This window comes from Megalops cyprinoides, chromosome 10 (genome assembly GCF_013368585.1).
Source record: "Megalops cyprinoides isolate fMegCyp1 chromosome 10, fMegCyp1.pri, whole genome shotgun sequence".
NCBI lineage: Eukaryota > Metazoa > Chordata > Actinopteri > Elopiformes > Megalopidae > Megalops > Megalops cyprinoides.
Genome location: NC_050592.1, coordinates 18,936,014 through 18,955,568, shown reverse-complemented (window position 1 = coordinate 18,955,568; position 19,555 = coordinate 18,936,014). Strand labels below are relative to the sequence as shown.

General features: G+C 42.5%; 1 protein-coding gene across 2 annotated transcripts in view; it reads right to left on the bottom strand.

The window, feature by feature from the left end:
- Positions 1-19,555, bottom strand: part of dtnbp1a (dystrobrevin binding protein 1a) — a 55,219-nt gene that overhangs the window by 25,397 nt on the left and 10,267 nt on the right. For both annotated transcript variants that reach the window (XM_036538809.1, XM_036538810.1), the window contains exons 6-7: positions 16,345-16,477; positions 10,025-10,047 (exon numbers count right to left, since the gene is read on the bottom strand). In XM_036538809.1, coding sequence (XP_036394702.1) covers positions 10,025-10,047; positions 16,345-16,477 — 156 coding nt within the window. The remainder of the gene's footprint in view (positions 1-10,024; positions 10,048-16,344; positions 16,478-19,555) is intronic.

Genomic DNA, 19,555 nt, shown 5'->3' with positions numbered 1-19,555 from the left:
CCAGGCTAACAACACTCCCAGAGCAGTGAGTGTGAGCATAGCATTATTCAAGCCCTACCACAAGTTAACTTGACTAGACAAGTGAAGCCAAGTATACTACCATACATCAGTCACTAGATCACAGAATCCAAAACACATTGCGCTGGGGAATCAAAAACACATTGCGCTGGGGACTGAGGTGGAACCAAGATGCAGTCTGAAGAGCTAGATCTTCAGTCTACGTCAGAAGATGGCCAGTGATTCCGCCGTCCGGACCCTGTATTTGTAGCATGTATTTGTAGCTATCACACTACAGCTATCAGGAAATTGACAACTACACAATACTAAAAAAAGTACCGGCCACCGGGAATCAACAGCCTTACACATACACAGGAATGCCAACAAACGCACGCATGCAACCCTTGGAGCTGCAGAACAGATCAGCAAATGTTTCCTTTACACCTGGAGGTCATCATTCTGGCAGAGCAACAGGCGACACTATTTGTACTGTCTGCAGGCCAGAGTCATGATTCAGTATAATGAGGCTACTGTCACCATTCACATTGCCCTGATGGCAAATACCTTTCCTATTGTAACAGCAAAGGACCTACATAGGCTTTCCAGCTAACATGTCGTGCTTTAAAATGTGTAAACAACTAAACCTACCATACTGTTAATTCGTGTATGAAGCATGAATGCATGACACATTTTAATGAGCACTTAATAATTGGAGAAAAATCACACAGTGGCAGCAGTGTAGCTGTAATGACACACGAGTTATCTCAATCTGAAAGAAGGAAATTTCACAAAGTAGCACATCCTCCAATACAGTAGTGCTAAACAGCCCCCCCCCCCCCCCCCCACCTCCACCGCCCCACCTCCAACCATACACCGCTGCTTTTTAAACATACACAAACACATTTTAAAATCCCTACATTACAATGCGACTCTTCAAAGCAGCAGATGAAGACAGAATGGACATTATGGAATAATTACTGCATGATAAACGCCCTGTAATCCGGAAGAGTAAAATTCAGAGCCAACATTCATTGAGCCGTCGAATAATGCCCGTAGGATGCAGAGCAAAAGCTAATCACTTCTTCACCAGTCAGCTGTTTTCTGCATTAATATTTAATCTGAACTGAAGTAATCCCAGTTACTGAGACGAAGAGTTCCCAAGAATGCACACAGCTGCACTGCCAGCAGCAGGAGGAAAAGTAGGAAATACGTTTTCAACCAGTGAGGAACAGCACTCTCTATGCAGTATGCTGTGTTTTATTGTAATAATCATTACTAATACCAGAATGAGTTCTAATCTGATGTAGCACAGCCAGTGACCACCATCTTCAGACACAGTATCACCACAAAGAAATAATTCAAAATAAATGTATAGAGACTGAATGATCTAAAAGTACCTTACATCAGTAGTGATTTAATTTAAGCACTTTATCACTCTGAATTCAATGTTTCCATTTGATTCCTTTCCTTGGTAGCCTTGCCGACCACCGTAAGTATATGTAGCCAAAATGCACACCCATGGAATGGCTGCCATGTCCACAAGTGTCATCAACAAAATATTGAATGTGCAGTTATGTAGATGCAGCGACTCTGCAGTCATCGCCCAGGTCACACTGGGTGTATTGAAAGCTGAACAGGGAAAACTGATGATCACCTTGGTTGCTGTGGGTAAAGATTCCTTGCCAAACCTCTGCTGCATGACCAGAAACCCCCTGAGGTCACAGAGGGGTTAAACACAACCCCATAGCGGGGAGGGTGCTGTAATAATACTAACAGCAATGAAAGGCAACCTATTCCGCTAAATTCAATCAATACCGCCGCCAGTCTGAGCTCTTTCTCGCTTGGAGGTCCTGGGCCTCGTGCACTGTAATCACAGTGAGTCATATCGTTCCATCAATCATCGACACCAAGATCAGGCCGAGGTCTGCCCCAGCATCCCAGTCCTGTCCTTCTCTCTTCAGTGTAGGAATAAAATAATCTAACCCTGTGAAGACATCATGTAGTCAGAACAGGGCCACTCAACCCTGGTCCTGGGGGGCCGCAATCCCTCAGGTTTCCTCTGCTACACCCACTCAGAACTGGGAAGGGAGGTAAAAAGCGGTTCAGTCACGACACTAATGAATGTAACATGGCCCAACAAAAGCCTGCAGGAGGCTGCATCCTTCCAGGAACACAGCTGAGTAACAGGAATTCAGAGGAACGGAGAAGACAAATAGCTATTTCTTTGCATGTCGTCTCTTTCTAGCAGAGAGGAAACAGCAGTGACAATCTGAGCAGACAGAAATCACTGCAAATCCATCAGATTGGCGGAAACCACAGATACACACAGTACAAATATCACATTGCGTGTACAATATCATTGCAATAATATTCTATTATTTTCCCAGCACACATCGTTCTATGACAAAGCTCACTTTTGATATACTATCCATGTATGCATTTGGATATTTACTGAACATAACCAGGTTAAGTACCTTGAGAGCACAACAGCAATGCCTCATGGGAATCGCACCTGCAACCTCTGGGATATATACCCAGCATGCCACACTGTTGCATTTAAACACAGCAGCTACCTCTCTCAGCAACAGCGCGGTGCAGTCTCTGATTGCCTCACATGCCAGCTTGATTTGCACAGCTGTATGCAGCGCAACACAACAGCAGGAGCTCCACAGATCACAGAGAGAAAGCAATATCTGCTCAAGTAACACACTGATCCTCTAACATGCTGTCAGGTCCTCAAACATATGTTTACAGAACATACCTTTTGTAATTAAAACACAGTTTAACTCTCATTCCTAGTGAGCGGAGTGCTGGCAAAGACAACCTAGCAACCCTGTGAGGCTCATCAATGCATCTGATGTTTTACAACAGATCCCAGTGCAGAGAGACATCTCCCAGACCAAAAATGAACAGAGGCAAAGGCACAGATGTGAACGGATTGGCACCGCTGACAACAACGCCAAACTGGCACATGAAGCGAAAGACTTTAAGACGCAGTTAAGACCTACAGGAGCTTCGCTTGCTGCTATCTGTGGATCCTGGAGAAGACATCCCTGTGTGGAGAGCTGGTGGAGAGCTAGGATGTGTGGCGCGGCGCAGGGTGGTGCTGGGCGGCGTGAGACTACCGTTTACCACTCAGTCTGCCCCTCGTTCATCCTCCTCTTCCTCAGCTGGGGAAGGACAGGGCAGGAGAAGACCCCCTCTCTCTCTCTCTCTTTCCCTCACGCACGCTGCCTTACACACTAGCGGCAAGGGCTTCTCTCTGGTGCTGCCTGTGTTCTCTCTGGTGCTGCCTGTGGACTGACTGCACTGAGGAGACGCTGCCGTAGTAGCAAGGCGTGCGCCCGGAACGTACCACTCGCTTGCCTCAGACAGGGGGAGGGAGAGCGAGCTCTGATCAGGGAAAGAGGCAGGGAAAGGCGTGCCAGCCATCCAGCGATGTGATTCAGAGCAGCACAAGGCTGAGCTGTAATTCCCACCCATACAATGCTCTGGGAGTGGGACCTGCAGCTCATGTGCACTCGTTAATGATGGGCAGAACGCAGCTGCACCTCTGACCTTTACCCCGAGAGGCAAGAGCTTCATACAGGCATGAAGACTCACAGGCACGTACACATGCATGCAGCACGCACACACACGCACACACACACACACGCTAACAAACAGCTATACACATAATCAGGCAGGCTCATCAAACACCCACATCGAAAAACACATGCATGTACATACACACACAAACACACAGATGTCTCAAGCAGGGATAAAGCCCATCAGTAACCACCTCCCATATGGGTGTTTGAGTTCCCCACATTGACAATGTTGACAAGTGTCCTCAGAAAAACACCACAACAGCCTTGACCACAGTCTGTTAGACAAACCCTGGCCTACTACAGCCTTTACTTACAGGAAAAACAGCACAGCACAAGTGGCTATGGCACAATAATTACCATTAACGTGACACCAACATGTTAGATTTACAGAATGGTCACAGTGCTGCTGATTGGCCTTTAGACATAATACAAAATTCAAAGGACTGAAGTCTGAAAGTCCGCACCTTCTTAAATGAGAAACAAAACACAGCATCAAAAGATTACAGAAATAAAAAGATGACAGTCCATTAGCATTGCATCTGCCCTGTACAAGCTATTACTCCAGTTTAATTATTGTCTCTTCCCGGAGTGGCACAGCTCGAATAAACCCACACCACAAAGTTATTAAAAATGTGTCATCCTCACTGCAGGCGGAATTGAAATGGCTTCTCTCATGGTTGAGAAAAGGGAATATTTATTTATCTGTAAATCCCTCTTTTTAAATATAAGAAACCTGAAATCCCTCTGGCTAGCAATGTGAAAACGTACAAAATATTTCAGAGAAACAAAGCAGATGGAAACTGAATTGATTTAAATCTGCCTGGCTGTATAGCCAAGGATCCTTTAGCCAAGGATACAGTCTGGGACTGAGGTTTGGAGGGGGTTTTGGGGGGGGGGGGGGGGGGGTGTAGACCCACTGGGAGTGTTGGCAAGGCTAGCTTCCCTTGAGGTGCGAAAGTGGAGACAGCACTGCACAGCAGTTAAATGCAAATAATAACCCTTTTTCTAACCCTTCCTAAGTGTCCATACCAGCTTGATTTCTACAGTGCTGCCAAAGCGGAGACAACGTAAAATGTGTTATAATGAAGGTTGGCTGGAGCAGGAGCTGATTGGACCCCATGAGGTGCTACTCTGAGGCCTCCAGCTCCTTTATTCTCTGCACCTCATAATGCAAAACACTGGCACCATCTCACACTCAGCATGGAGGACTGTGCAGTGCTGCTGCCAAAACAACACTGCCGTGCCATCTGAATCATTCTAATAGAGAATGCATAACACTCAATAACAGCGGAGGCTGTCTGCATGTCTACATGAAAAAAGAGGCAACAACCTGATGTGAGCAGCCCTGATTAAGGAATTTATCATCCAGGTGTATCACAGCAACCGACAGTACGAGTTCCCTCTTCCAGCAGATACGGCCAAGGACAGCAGCTGTCAGCTGACAATTTTGATACTGAATCAACCTTTTGAACAGCTTTCATAATGACCTTTATTCTCATTACAATTTGGCCTGAAGTTCATCACCAGCTTTGTGAAAGGCATAAGTACAGTCAGAAATGCTACCAGGTCACTGTGAGGTCTATATTAAACTTCAATGCCTTTACAGTTAACTGATATGAATAAATTGCATACCATGATGGAAACTGCAAGGCTCTGTTAAATGGGTTTAATATTCTACATGGCTATTAACTTTATTTATACAGATCATTACCAGAAAGTTCCTTTGAAGTTGGTGTCATATTTCTGTTTTATGTTTTTTGCCCAAAGACATGAGAATGAACATATGATGAAAGCTGTGAATTATATCATTTTCATATCTGATATCCTTTATCCTGCATATAGATATTGCTGTAGATGACTCAGTAAAAGGACACAGGACAGTAGAGTGGTAATTACCATCTCAAAAGGAGGTTATTTTCCTCAGGAACAACTCTAGCATGGAGAATTTTAAACCGTTTTGCTCCAGGGCAAAATCCTCAGCTTCAGTCCACTGCCCTTCCTTCAAATTAAAACTGTAGGAAAATAATCCGCTGCAGAAATAAGAGCCAAATTCTAGACTTTTGACTTCAGTTGGAGCCAATGGTTCAGTCTGAACATTCAAATGTTTTCACTCCATCTCCCAAAGAAATCCCATGTTTTCAAAGACTGAACTGCACCAACTACCAACCACCTCTGCAGACATCGATTGGGTTATAATATTTATAGCCTTAGAATGCAACCCTGCATAGCAACATGTTCTGGGGGGGGAAGCTGCTCTCCAATGGGCACTTCACTATGCAATACGACTGGGCTCTAACACCTCTGTCTTCTGTCTCCACACATCACTGATTTTGCCATCCTTTCTTATTCTCTTTAAGAGTGAAAAAGGGGATCCATGGGACCTGTGGTATTTTTTAGGTGGAGGGAGTGCTAGCATGAAGACCTGACTAAAGCCCTCATGGCTATGACCTCTATGATCTCTGCACCATGTTGACAGAATGAATGTTTACCCTTATTCACAGCAGTAAGTGAATGTATCTGCATGGCAGATGTCATTTTAAAAGGTAATTTGCAGATCTTTTTTCATCTCTGTATACATTTTGATATTTACTGAAGTAATCCATCCACCTTGCCCAAGATAATAGCTTTGTTTTCCCAAGAGAGTCAAACCTGACAGATTATGATTCTGTTCTCATGGCGCATTCCTAAAACTTACACATACGACACTGTCCCTAAAGCACTTCCGACACAAATCCTCAACTGTTATTGCCTGAACACCAAAACACTGCTGACACAAACAGCAGATCCAAGCCTTTGGCAAAGCAATTTCCTTGAGGGTAGTCTGATAAATACTGCACCCTTGGGATCTTACCTCCACTGTAAAATCTACACGCAGTGAACGGTTCATCATAAACAAAATCCTTCACAAACTACCCATCATAAACACGCCATCATAAATGTTCGTAAAGGTTAATTAAGCTGTAACTGGGTGGATAAGTAATTTGTACTAATCAACTGTTCGCATTGTTTAGCCGTTAATGAGGCCGACGGGAGAAAATCCATGCAATCTATCAGAGGCAAGACACACACAGGCCCGTCTCTCCACGCCAGGCTCCTTTCTTTAATTACACAGGGTTAACACTGTGGCAGACACATGCACATACACAGACTGCCTTTTCTTACAGTGAATGGGATCTCTCTACCATCAACCCACCAAGTCTGATGCCTGATGGTCATATTAGTTTCTGTGAACAACATGTGATAAACTGCTGACAACAGCCTCATGGAAAGCTCATGTTCTAGTAGTATAAGGACACTGCAGTCTGGCTGCACTGAAACAATCAGGGCCCTTCGAGTGATTTTGCTCCGTCCATCGATAAACTTGGACTGTTCTTCAGTGAGCCTTAATGCAACAGAATTCAGAAATATGCTTCAGTTCATTTGTCTTTGTATATTGTTTGTATAAGCCAAATATCACTCATGAGCCATGATGTAGGCTGGGTTGGGAGATTTTCATGGCAAATAAAGCCAAAGCAATTTCGCTTTGTCAGTAGGCAGTGCTGCGAGACTGACTCTGCTCTACATTATTGATGCCATATAATAACACGTTCTCTAGTGAGGCTAACCTCATGCCCTGTGCCTTGCCCCATGAGACTGCTCCAAACAGCCTGGGGTGGGGGTAGAAGGCTCCATTACTCCATTCACTCAGGATATACCATTCAGAAAACTGCAATGAGGGGGATATTCTTAGCAGCCACAGGTAGACAAGTAAGACCTACTTCTCCAATAGCAATACTACATGAGAAAAAGATTTACTAATCCAGTATAACTAGAATAGTACACACCAAAACCTTTACTAATACAAGACACCAAATTCTGACCTCAGAATCCATAGGTAATGTCACCGTCTACACCATCTTAGGGTTTCCTAGTCCTATTCTGATTAAACAGTAGTTAAATTTTCAAGCTCTTGACATCAACCAGGGATTCTAAACATTGATTACTACTACAGCTTGCATGCTGTTTAACAGTTATTCAGTGGTCATAAAAAGTAAGGGAATCCCATATTTTGTTTGCAACATGGACACAAACAGTATTATAAAAATCGAAAACATCATAGCTACAAAGTCATTTTCAGCATTGATGTTTGGCTCCACTAGAAGCTGTCTAAACAGAAATGTTTTATAGATAAAATAATGTTCTTAAATTTGGTGGGAAAATGTCCATTTAATGATACTTGTCTAGAGGATAAAAAATGTAAACACAGAGTCAGAAGTGGATGACAGGAATTCACGATGCACCGTTTGTTGTTTAAATATTGATCTTTCTAACACGGCGGAAGAGCTCTTTGGTTTGCTGACGCCTTTACGTTTACCACTATGAGATACCCACATGCCCCACAGTGTAGCCGGCTAAGGGAGGCAGGCTTAAGTTAGGAAGTCTAAAACAAGCTAACGTGCTAGCTTGGTCAGCTTTCTGCGGTGAGCTCCTATTTGACATCTAGTTGGCTGTCTTGACAACTATATGAAAATAAAAAATTGCAATTAAAATTCACAAAGACTATCATTTCTTTATAGAGGAAAAACACAGCACAGCATGTTTGACTTTACTCCACCTTTACTCTGGTATAAAAAGAATAATTTAACATTATGATGTAGATTTCTAGCAAATTAATGCTACAATGGTCTTCTCAGTCCCCAGACCCCTTGTCCTTTGTATGTACATTTCATTTGTATGTACATCTCATTTTCTTTCTGCCTTTTACCCCTGTGCCTGTAGCTAAGCCCCATTTTATAGAAACTCATGTCAGTTGGGAGAGGTATATGTGGAGGTTAGGTACGCATTATGCAAAAATGCACACAAGCGGTGGGGGGGGGGGGGGGGGTGCTCACCATAGCATCTGCATTAACATGTATTCAAATTCATTGTCTGAAGGGTTATAAATGGTCTTCCTCATTTTGAACATTCTGAAGATTCCCCATTGTTCATCTTATGAGACCAACCACACGCAAGCATGCTCTGAAAGGGATCCCTCTGGCCAAAAGGAAATGTGGGCGGCAATCCACCATTCCTCACAACTCACCACAGCACTGCAGAACATATTTAATTACAAGGAAATTACAGTCAAGGACTAAATAGTTTTCACAAAAGCCACAACATCAGAACAGAAAGACGCATAATGATAACTGAAATTGGTGTGAACTTCATTTCTGTTGTACTGTCCTTTTATCACTGTCTCTTTATCCCATTATAGAACCACAGCCTGTTTTCTGTTAAAAAGACAATCATGGCTCCTGATCATTCTGACCGAAAACACCCTCAGCTGAGAGGGTCCAGTTGTAATTAGACGTCAAATACTGAGAACAGAGAAAACATAAAAGCTTGACGCAGACATATGGAATGGTTTACCAAGGCATTTGACAGCTCTAAGACTATTTATTTATTTGGAAAAATCTTTGGCTATTCCTTTGTTGCATGACTGTAACAGAATGCGTGTAAAGTATGTGGCTGTTGTGTGTGTCTCTGTATTCTTTACTTCTTGAGCAGGACCACCTGTACCAAGATGTACAGTGACAACAGGTTGTATTCTTTAGCCAAAAGTACATTAAATATGAAAGAAATGACCCATGCACTTTCCTGATTCAATGAGCTAAAATAGGAGAGACAATGAAAATACCTCATCGTAAGTGTTCAACACCTTTTGAAACCACTTTCAAATTCACTCAGTTTGCATTCATCTGAGGACCATAGCATCTTTAAGGTTGGAATATGAATTAACTGAGGGAAAATGAGTCATTTTTTTCTTTCTGGCATCAGAAGCATAGTGCATGTTTATTTATAGGTAAAGCATAAGTATCTCAAAAATGTAATTATTAATTTCCCTATATATTTTAAGTATTGATATTTTCCTATACAATACATCCTCAGTGGTACATGATCTCCATTCCTAAGTTATGAGGAAAGGAAAATTTTACAGTAACACATCAACAGAAAACATTAGACTGTTACCCATAGCTGTACTGGGCACCTCAGGTCTGAATGAATAACAGTCTCGCTAAAACTGAGAGCTTCCACCATGAATCACACAAGTCCATAATCAATCAATTTTGTGGGTGCACCACATAAGTGTGTCATTTCTCATATGGGGATATTAACTGCTGAAGAATCCTTTGTGCACAACAAATGCAGTAAGGCCTGAAGCAAAGAGCTGAGTGACATAGCTATCCCCTGCCATCTGTAGCACACCTGAGTAATAAACCTTCCTAGAGGCAAACACATTAGAGCCTTTTACTCTCCTCTTCCTTTCTGAAAGCCAACAAAGGTCTCCGATTACCATGACAGAAAGCAGGAGGACGCTCACAAAGGACAGCTGTACTGAAGAGACCTGCACATTTGTGAAATGTCAGCAGATATCAGTCATCTCCAGAGCAGAAGAAAACCTCAGACAGGTCTCTTACCTTTGAAGGACTCCAGCTCTTTCCTGTGGAAGTAGAAAGGATACGATGTTAGAATGTGAGAGAGAAATTATTCATGTCTCCCAGGTGTGTTGTATAAAGGTAATTCACCTAACATCCAAAGCTATTATTGGGGGTATGGACATTAATGTTTGGGGATGAAAAGCTTCTTCATGTTGTTTACCATACTTTAAACAAAGAACCTTCATTCAGGAATAATATCATGATGTTACATCACAGCTTGGAAAAATAACAGATGCTGATTGGTGGACAGGATGTTTATTTACTTCTAGCAACAGCATTGCAAAAACATTTAATGCACAGCTATAACATAACACTGCTGAAATTATGAGTTTGAAATGTATATACATATATATATATACATATATATATATATATATATATATATATATATATATATATATATACATATATATATATATATATACATATATATATATATATACTTTACAAGTATAAATCTAACTGACATTTCACAAAATGCTGACTTGACAGTAACTTATCTAGCCAACATCGACACATTTTAGTGGACAGCTAATGTCTGCCCCCAAATGAGTGACTTTTAAATCCAGCCTCCTTGAGAACAGATGCAGAAACATGCGTACACATCTCTGTGCACTGTCCCAACAATCCTTCCAGAGGATTCTGGAGGAGACACCACAAGGAGGTCACTGGTTCACATCAATGCAGTTAGAGCAGTAGAGTAAAGGCCCGTCCACATTTAAAGCAATTCACTCATCGCCCATCACTTTGTTGCTGACAGTTGGTCGCTAGTGGACATTCCAGGCTGTGGTTGCCTAGGTATCCCTCTTGTATATTTCCCACCCCAAATGTTTCCGAGTGAAACAAACAGTAGCTGGCTAATTCTATAAGACCATAAATATATCACTAGTGTATGCATATGGACAGAGCTACGCTTCAACAGTGACAACACACCCACGTTTAATTTCTTTTAGTTCACAGATAGTACAGTTTTTAGACCAAAGCCGTAGCGGTAGGAACCAAAGTCGTGGACGTTGTCACCTTGTGGTAAACGTTTGGGGAACTCAGTGTTGGCGTTATCTGTCACTCAAAGGTATCCTTCGTTCCCTTTGGTAGTCACCTCAATCGCGTTGCCTCAAAGTTGAGATTAGTTTAACTCGGAACCCTCCCCCTTTGCGTTGCCAACTGTCATTTCGCCTGACATCGCTGCAAGTCACCGAATTTCATTAACATTCCATGGTCTCTCGTTGCTTAGTCTCTTCTAGTGTGTACGGGGCTTAATGGAGCAGAAAAATGTAAATCTCTTTGTTAAATATGTGCATCTTTATTCCAATAACAAGTAGCCATGTCATAAGTGGAACAGCCACTCTCAGTTGTGCTGAGGTGTTGCTGGCTCTGCTTCAGTCACAGCTTGCTGTGGGTTATTCCTTACATGATTAACTGGCTGTCTATGATCCACACTGGTAAGAAAGATGTGAGAATGTTCTCTTCTTGATATTATTTTTTGTTTACTTACATGTGTCTGAATACTGATTTGTTCACTAATTAGTGATGGCTGAATATTTGATGAATTTTATTTTATGGTCACATAACGACTACAAGTGTGTACCTTTTAATGCTGTTTTAGAAGATGACAGCAAATGGAGTCATGGCCCAACAGGAGCACTGTCTAAGGGTAAACTGTGTAAACTGGAATTTTACTGAAGAATGGAATGAAAGATGGTTGCCAGGTAACAGTACACTGCAGCTTTTATTGCAAATTTATGCTTTTATTTCCACATTCAGTGAAAGCCTAAAATCCACGGGATTACAGGCTTGAATCAAAACTATGCCACGCAAACAAAACTGGAGACAGAGGGGTGGAGTTGCCCACCAGAACCTCCTTTTTTGTGCCTGTTGGTACTAATAATGAATAAGCTAGTGTTGTCACACAGCCTCCTGGAGTGGATTGTCTCACAATTTGTTGTAGAACATGGGAAAACTGAATAAGCCTCATGACTGAGGATGTCCATCTGTGCCACTTGTTTTGTTCAAACAGCTGGACAGCTTTGATTTCAACCCCTCATTTGGAACCCAAGAGCCCACCCTGTGTATCAGGTGTGCCTGTGAAGAAGCATGGAATACCCCCCACCCCTCTCTCTCGCTCAACAATGTCAAGAATGTAGGGGCAGATTCACTTTTGTCAAGGCACACTCAGGGAGACCGGCTCTCAGTATTCAAATCTCGATTTTGGTTCCAGTCAGAGGATGAGTCTCCCATAATCCTTCACTGTGGATAAAACATGAGTAACCCAGCGCCTTTTCTGCGAATCAGCCTCCAAATTCACTGGAGCGGAGAGACAACTGCCTCGCCCTGTAACAATTGAGCGTGGAGAATGAAATGGAACGACCCCAAAACCTTTTTACAAAAGCACCTCGTCTCCCCTCTCAAAATCTGAAGGGGCTCCTCGGTTCCTTCACTGTGAAGCATCACTGTTTCCGCAGGGGCAGAGTGGCATTCCTGGCTCGATTTGCACTAATTTGCAGGGATAAACACATCTGGCCCGCAGGCTGGTGTGCGAGAATATTAATAAACTCCAGGAGAGGCAAGTCAGCGGGGTCAAATGAAGCTTGTTAGATTAGAAAATGCTGGGTGCTGCTGTAGAAACACACTGTTAACACTGAGTTACACTGACCCGAGGCCATTTCAATAATAAGGCTGACATCAGCAGTGTGGAGTCTATACAACCTGCTTACTGAGCCTGATTTGGAGGGACCCACTGTGTGCTGCTTTTTACCCTAACTGAGCACTCAATTAATATTGTTTAACTCAGCTGTTAACTGTATGCTGATTTGGATTAGGCATTTCTTTGATAGCTATCTACCACTAGTTCATTACATACAAAAATAAATGTGTTTTTGGCCAAGATGTGTTAATGCTACTAAAATGTAAAAGGTTACCTTTGTGTTTTTTTTGTATTCAGCTGATTAATCCTGATGCGTCCTAAAAACAAATTAATTAGAATAATGAATGTGTCTTATCCACTAGTCTGGAATCTAAAAATGTGCATCAAATTTTTGTTCAAGTACCACACATCTCAGGCAAATCTCAACTCTGTGAACAGCTCAGTCAAACTGGATTAACTGAGAGCTCAGCTGAAATGCAAACCAGCACTCACTGGGAAACACTGCCCTAGCACACTGGCCATGTGACCCATGGGCTGTGGCCCTGAGTCCCAGCTCAGGGAGTGATGTTCAATCAGTGATATTTTATTTGATGCTGTACTTTTTTTTTTTTTTTTTTTTTTTAAAGCATCCCATAATACTTCACAGAGTTACATTATTGAAAAAAGTAAGTTCTAGCAGATGCAGCCTGAAAGGGGAGTGATGCAACAGAGAGCAAATCACCCAGAGTAATAGCATTCTTAGAAGCAATGATATGTGCCAAACTGTGCTGGTCAACGGACAGAGGATATCCTAATGGAATACCTTAGAATTACATACAGTTAGGCATCACATGAAGGATTTGCTTGACAGGACCAAAAACCCCCACAAAAAATAACAATAACACACAAAAAACATGTACATTGGAAAAGTATACCTTCCTTAAGAAAGACTTCAAGAGTTCTCCTGAAAGTTTATTTGCAAGTATTTGCAAATTAACCCCAGTGACAGTGTTAAGATGGATCATGGATGTGTAAAGTACTAACAAGACTACCAGGGTTTACCAGGCTGGTGCAGAAACGGTTCTCAGATCCTGGATTTTTGTTCTTCATTTTCCTGTATCCTCTACTTCTAAGGCCAGAGCTATTCAGTTCACATAAAAAATATAAATAGAAATATTACAGTTCCCATCCCGCACATCAGGATCTAGTGTAAAGTGCAGTCCGTTGAGAATGTTAAATTTTTGTAGTTTACTCCTTGTGAATCTGGATGAAGCCTTGCAGCGCCTCATATGGATGTCCAATTGCTGGTCAGCTGCCCACCGTGATGTTCAAATGAAACGCCTGATGTTCTGTTTATTAGTATACATAGCTACACTCTTTCCTTTAATTTCTTTCTGCGTCCATCAGTTCTGATATATATTGATAAGGTTCTTTACACAGACTGTTCAATGAAATGGATTTGGTGGTTAGACTTCTAAAACTAGAGTTTTGCATAAAGTTTCTTGTGCTGTTCTGTCTGCTAAGATTATAATCAGATGAACTATAGAATCCAATACGTTTACTAGATTATTCTTGTCTGTGATGGAGAAGGCATCTATGTTTTCCTTATACTTTACAAGCTAACAAGCTCAAACTGCTCAATGTCAAGCCACTGGCAGTGATCCCTTTAAAGTAGAAGGGAAACATTTCAATTTCAATTATGCTGAAAAAAATAAAGCACTCCTTAGTTTGGGATATCTGCTTGGACCACAGCTGTTACTGAAACAAAAACATTTAACAAAACTGGACCTTCCAAGGACCTACAACTACAACGAGGGGAAATCTTGTTATAAAAATAGGAGCTTTTTACATGCAAAGGCCCATATATGCAAATAACTAACCTATGACTATCTCTCTCCTGATTACAGAACTGGAAGGGGGTCACTGCAGTATGGCCGACTGAGCTGATATTTACATTAGGCAGCTGAGACACGAAATGAGCAGGGAAAAGGTTTGAATGCAGTGAAGCTGCACTTGGTCCATGTTATTACCATGAGCACGCGACCTACTTTTCTTTAAGTAACAGTTAAGTAATAGGAGCTGCAGGGATGCTTCTATGCAGGACTCCGCTTTCAGATGCAGTTCTGGTCCACCGGCTACTGCTGGAGCCAGAGGTGTTTCAGCGTATTTGTGCTGTGCATGATGCTGCCAGCTGCACCAACAAGATGATGGTAGGCGATCTATGAATATTCTGAAAGATTTCACTCGCTGACGCTTGACAGATTTTTAATCTGAACTGCATTTAATTCCCTGCAGGCAAATTTACTCAATTTACTTCTACCTAGACGTACTGTAAAATCTTCAAATGGTGTTATCCTTTTTTTCCCACATATCGTAGGGTACACGAGGTATAAGGGTGTCTCCAAAATGACATGAGAAGAGGAAGCAGAATAAGAAACGCACTGATGTTACACAGCCTCTAGGAAAGGCCAATTAATTGGTAGTTCATGATGCAGAACCTCATAGTGCCCTGAGTAAAGCTTCAGACATGAGGAGCTCTTTCGTGCTTCTCGAGCAGACTCCACTCTTTCCAGCAACCTTAAAGACACCATTTTGTCTGGCCTTTTCCTTCCATGCTATTTTTAGGTGAGATTTCCAGAAAGGAGTGATCAACCAGCCTCAGCCACAAAGGGAGAGACATATGAGAGGGCACAGGAAAATGTGAGATGCGAAAAAAGCCAAATGTGCAACACAGAGACTGCGAGAGAGACCATGAGAGACAGACAGGGTGACCAGAAGACGCTGCTGGAGGGACAGGAAGAGAGTCAGTACGACAGACTGCAAGTGGACAGGAGAAACCACGAGGGAAAGAGAGCACAAGAGAGACTGTGAAAGGGAGAGAAAAAAAACAGAGAGACAGAGAGAAACACAAAGCTCTCTGGAGAGAAGTCTTTTCTTCCTGCATTTAATTAGTAAAATGGAAATCCCTTTACAGAGGGCTAGCTACAGAGCATAGAGATGGAGACTGCAGTTAGCCAGCAAAGAGGATAAGGGAGATTAACCTCAGGGCCACAAGATTGCTTTGTCAATATTGCCACACACTTGCAAGGGGTTACACACACCTGATGACTGCTTCCTCGTTCTACTCCCAGTCCCACCGCTTCCCTTGCCTTTCTTTCCTTAACTAACCCCACCCAATTCAGTCTGATGATCAGGTCTGGTCAGGGTTAACAACAGCTCTTTTGTCTTAAACAATTCAGTTTCATGGGTCCCAGTGGCTGTTCAAATTTTTCCTCTGCGTTCCTAATATAAATCTGAGTTACAATGGAGCTAGTTTGGACTTCTGAACCAACTGTAGCAGTAAAAAAAAATTATTAAAAAAATATGGATCCCGAATGATCGTGACTATATGAACTTTGGAATTGTGATGGATTCTTTCTTTCAGTCTTTGACTGAATGTTACGCAGTTTATTAACTCACCATATGCGTGACCATCAAATTCTGAGATCAGTTTGCAGCCTCTCCCAAACTGTTTCACACTGCTGTCTTGCATTGTGGTTCTTAATGCCCCATCAGTAACATTGGATAAGGATGTATACATACTGTATGTATACATACTAAGATATTAAAGCGGTAATAATAATAGCAGTAGTCATAGTAGTACATGGTTATTTCCAACAGGGCGGCGCTACTGTACCTCTTCTTCTTCTTATAGTTCTCCAGCTGCAGTATGTGGTAGTGTTTGACACGCTGCTGCTCACACTGGTCACACAGGTCTTCCAGATGCAGCAGACGGCTCTCCATCTCCTCAAAGTCCCCTTCCAGCTGTGCTGTGAGACGGGGGGGGGGCAGATGTCAGGGGTCAGTGGGTCAGGTGTTACGCAACAGAGCAGGAGATGCATGGGGAAAGCACGCGAGTGCGGGATGCAGCCTGGTACAGACTGGCACCCGGCGTCTCGCTTCGCCATTTCACCTCGCTTCCACTCACACGACAGCTGATTTGTGGCTCTGCTTGACAGCCTGCTTTCCACCTCTGAAACACACTTTCTCGTCTTTACAGCCATGTGTTCACTCCTTTTTCTCCCCTCACTGGTGCCATTCTGTCATAAGGAGCTTTATCACTGTAACCGTAGTGTGGCTACCCTGGCCAAGTACCACAGTTACCACAATTTGCTGCTCTCACTAATGAAAGTACAAGAAAATGATGAAAATGACTTGAATGATAATGATACTAACAATAAAGAAAGTGCCTCTTCATCTATTACCAATACCAGTTCTGCTAATACTAATACTAATCCTACTAATAATCATAATAATAACAGCCACCACCAATCAGACCATGTGTTCTTCATCTCTCCCCTAGCAGTCTGTGTCTTTTTTCAGAAATCTTGCATGGCATAATTAAAACAGTGGGCACAGCCTCCATACAGTGAAGTCTCTGATATTTCATGGCCCTGCCGTCCTCCCACACAGAGAAAATGAAGGGTTAGACTTGGCTGAGTGTCAGGAAGGCCTGGCCGAGCCTAATTAAAAGCCCACAATCATGGAGCCTGTCATACTGCTTGAGAGCACTCCCCTAACGAACAAATTTTAGACTGCATGCAGCATAACATATCCCATCTGAGGCTGACAACATGGAGCAGTATGCTGCCCCCTTGTGTACATACAGCAAAGCTGCACCTGGCTAACATGATGGGAATGCAACCAAAAACAGTAAGTGAAAATGCTCCCACGACAGCACACAGAATCATTCAAATGGCCCGAAACAAAATCGCTACTGAAGACAATTTTTTGATGCCTTGAATTAAACAAGCGTTGTTACTTGAAGATGATATATTCATTATGTAACACAACATAGAAATAGTGCAATCAATTAACTTTTATACATTTTGTCATCCTGTAACCCACTGTCTGAAGTACACCTGGAAGTCTAGGCTTGACATCTAGCAAGGAAGACATAACCTGAAGGGACAGGAGCACTACAATAATGCTGAATTCTAGGACTACCACTCATCCTATGTCAGTAGCCAGAAGCAAGTATATAAAAGACCATTGAAGTTAACCTGCCCACACTCCGAAATCTTTTCAATACCAGAGCCAGGAAATGGGCAGGCAAAATCATTGCTGACCCCTTGCATCCTGGCCACCACATATTTGAACTCCTTCCCTCTGGCAGGCGCTTCAGATCACTATCCACCAAAACAAGCCGCCACCGGCATAGCTTCTTCCCACACACCATCACACTCTTGAACTGTTAAACTGACAACGTTTCAGCCGAATCTCTGTTCTGCGTGCTCACACTGCAACAGTTGTACAACTACAGTTATACATATCCATAGCCTGCACTCAGGTACACTTTATCTCATACTCATTGTGCAGTATAAAGCAGTGCAATAGTTGTCTCTAAAAATTGTTGGGAAGACCCACAGCCTGCACTAATTTACACTTTAACTTATTGTACGGTATGTGTTCATATTTATTTTGAAATACCTCATTCATTCCGTCGTTACTCCACTCCATGTAAGTGTCATGCACTACTGTTGTTTGTTGTACCACTGTTGTTGGATGGTCTTTGTTGTTGTCACACTGACATTGTGTGAAAGCACTAGGAGAGACACTGGAACTGGTGTCCAAATTCCTTGTATGTGTAAAAGCATTCTTGGCCAATAAAACCTGATTCTGATTCTGAAGCATGGGGTAATTATGTGTTTGTGTGCCCCCTAGTGGAGTCGCAAAGGAAAGCACAGACTTCTAAATGTGTATTCTACCTGAGGCCAGACTTACTTTCAGTTGCTTAACAGAGATGCTCTTATCCAGAGCAACGTACATGCATGACAGTTCCTATATGTATATATACAGCTGGGCTTTTACTGAGACTATTTTGGATAAAGTACTTTGACCAGGGGTGCAACAAAAATGCACCTGCGGGTAGCAGTACTGACAGCCTTTGAGTTACAAGCTGCACTTATTACTATACCACCCTGCTGCCCCCAAACATATTTTAATATTTTCATTCGGTATTGCTGTAATGCCGAGGTCAACTGTGAATGCAGCAGAAACATTGGGTAGTAATTTCTGTACTTCTCTGCTCCCGTCACGTATGATCTATTGCAGACCAGTCCAGTTCCGTGTGAGGAATGTAATGACTCAGAGCCTCTTGCTGAATAGGAATTATAATTCCCTGTTGTTCCTGGTGATAATCAGCAGCTGGACGAAAGGTGCCTCTAAGCCCCAGAGGACTACAGACCATGAGGACCAGGTGTGGACATCAACTGCTCTACTAAATGCTTACGACCTGACCTCTCATCTTTTCATTTGAAGTCTTTATCTTACATTCTTTACACAGCTGAAAAAAGAAGAATAAACTTGACCCACATACTCCTAAAAACTAAAACCCATGCTTAACACATGCACAGTAATAATGCCGAATGGCTAAGAGACTGCTACCTGCCCGTCTCTGTAATACCTATCAGTCTGGACACATCCAATTAGCAGCCTCATGCCATATTACCCTTTCAATTTTCACTGACATCACAGAAGTTGCCTTCGTACTACCTCTCTGCTCAATAACTCAAAAGAGTGTACATCAGCAGCTCCCCACCAAGGACTTAAACCTGTGACTGTCTGGTTACAACCCAGGATTCCTAATTACTACTTCACACTTGCGCTTCAATAAAGCAGAAATGTGTCCAATCTTCCACCCAGCCAGAGTAGGAGGCTGTTATAGGCATACTGTGTCTCCATGTGCACTTCTCCCCATAACAGAAGCTGCAGTGAGCCTGAACAGCACAAAGGGGGCGCTGTACATCTAAGTTATCTAATTAAAACAATGCCAGCATGCCCGCTAAGACAGCATAGGTAAACAATATGTTTATCATAGTCTACAACGGATCAGGAATTTAGCAATA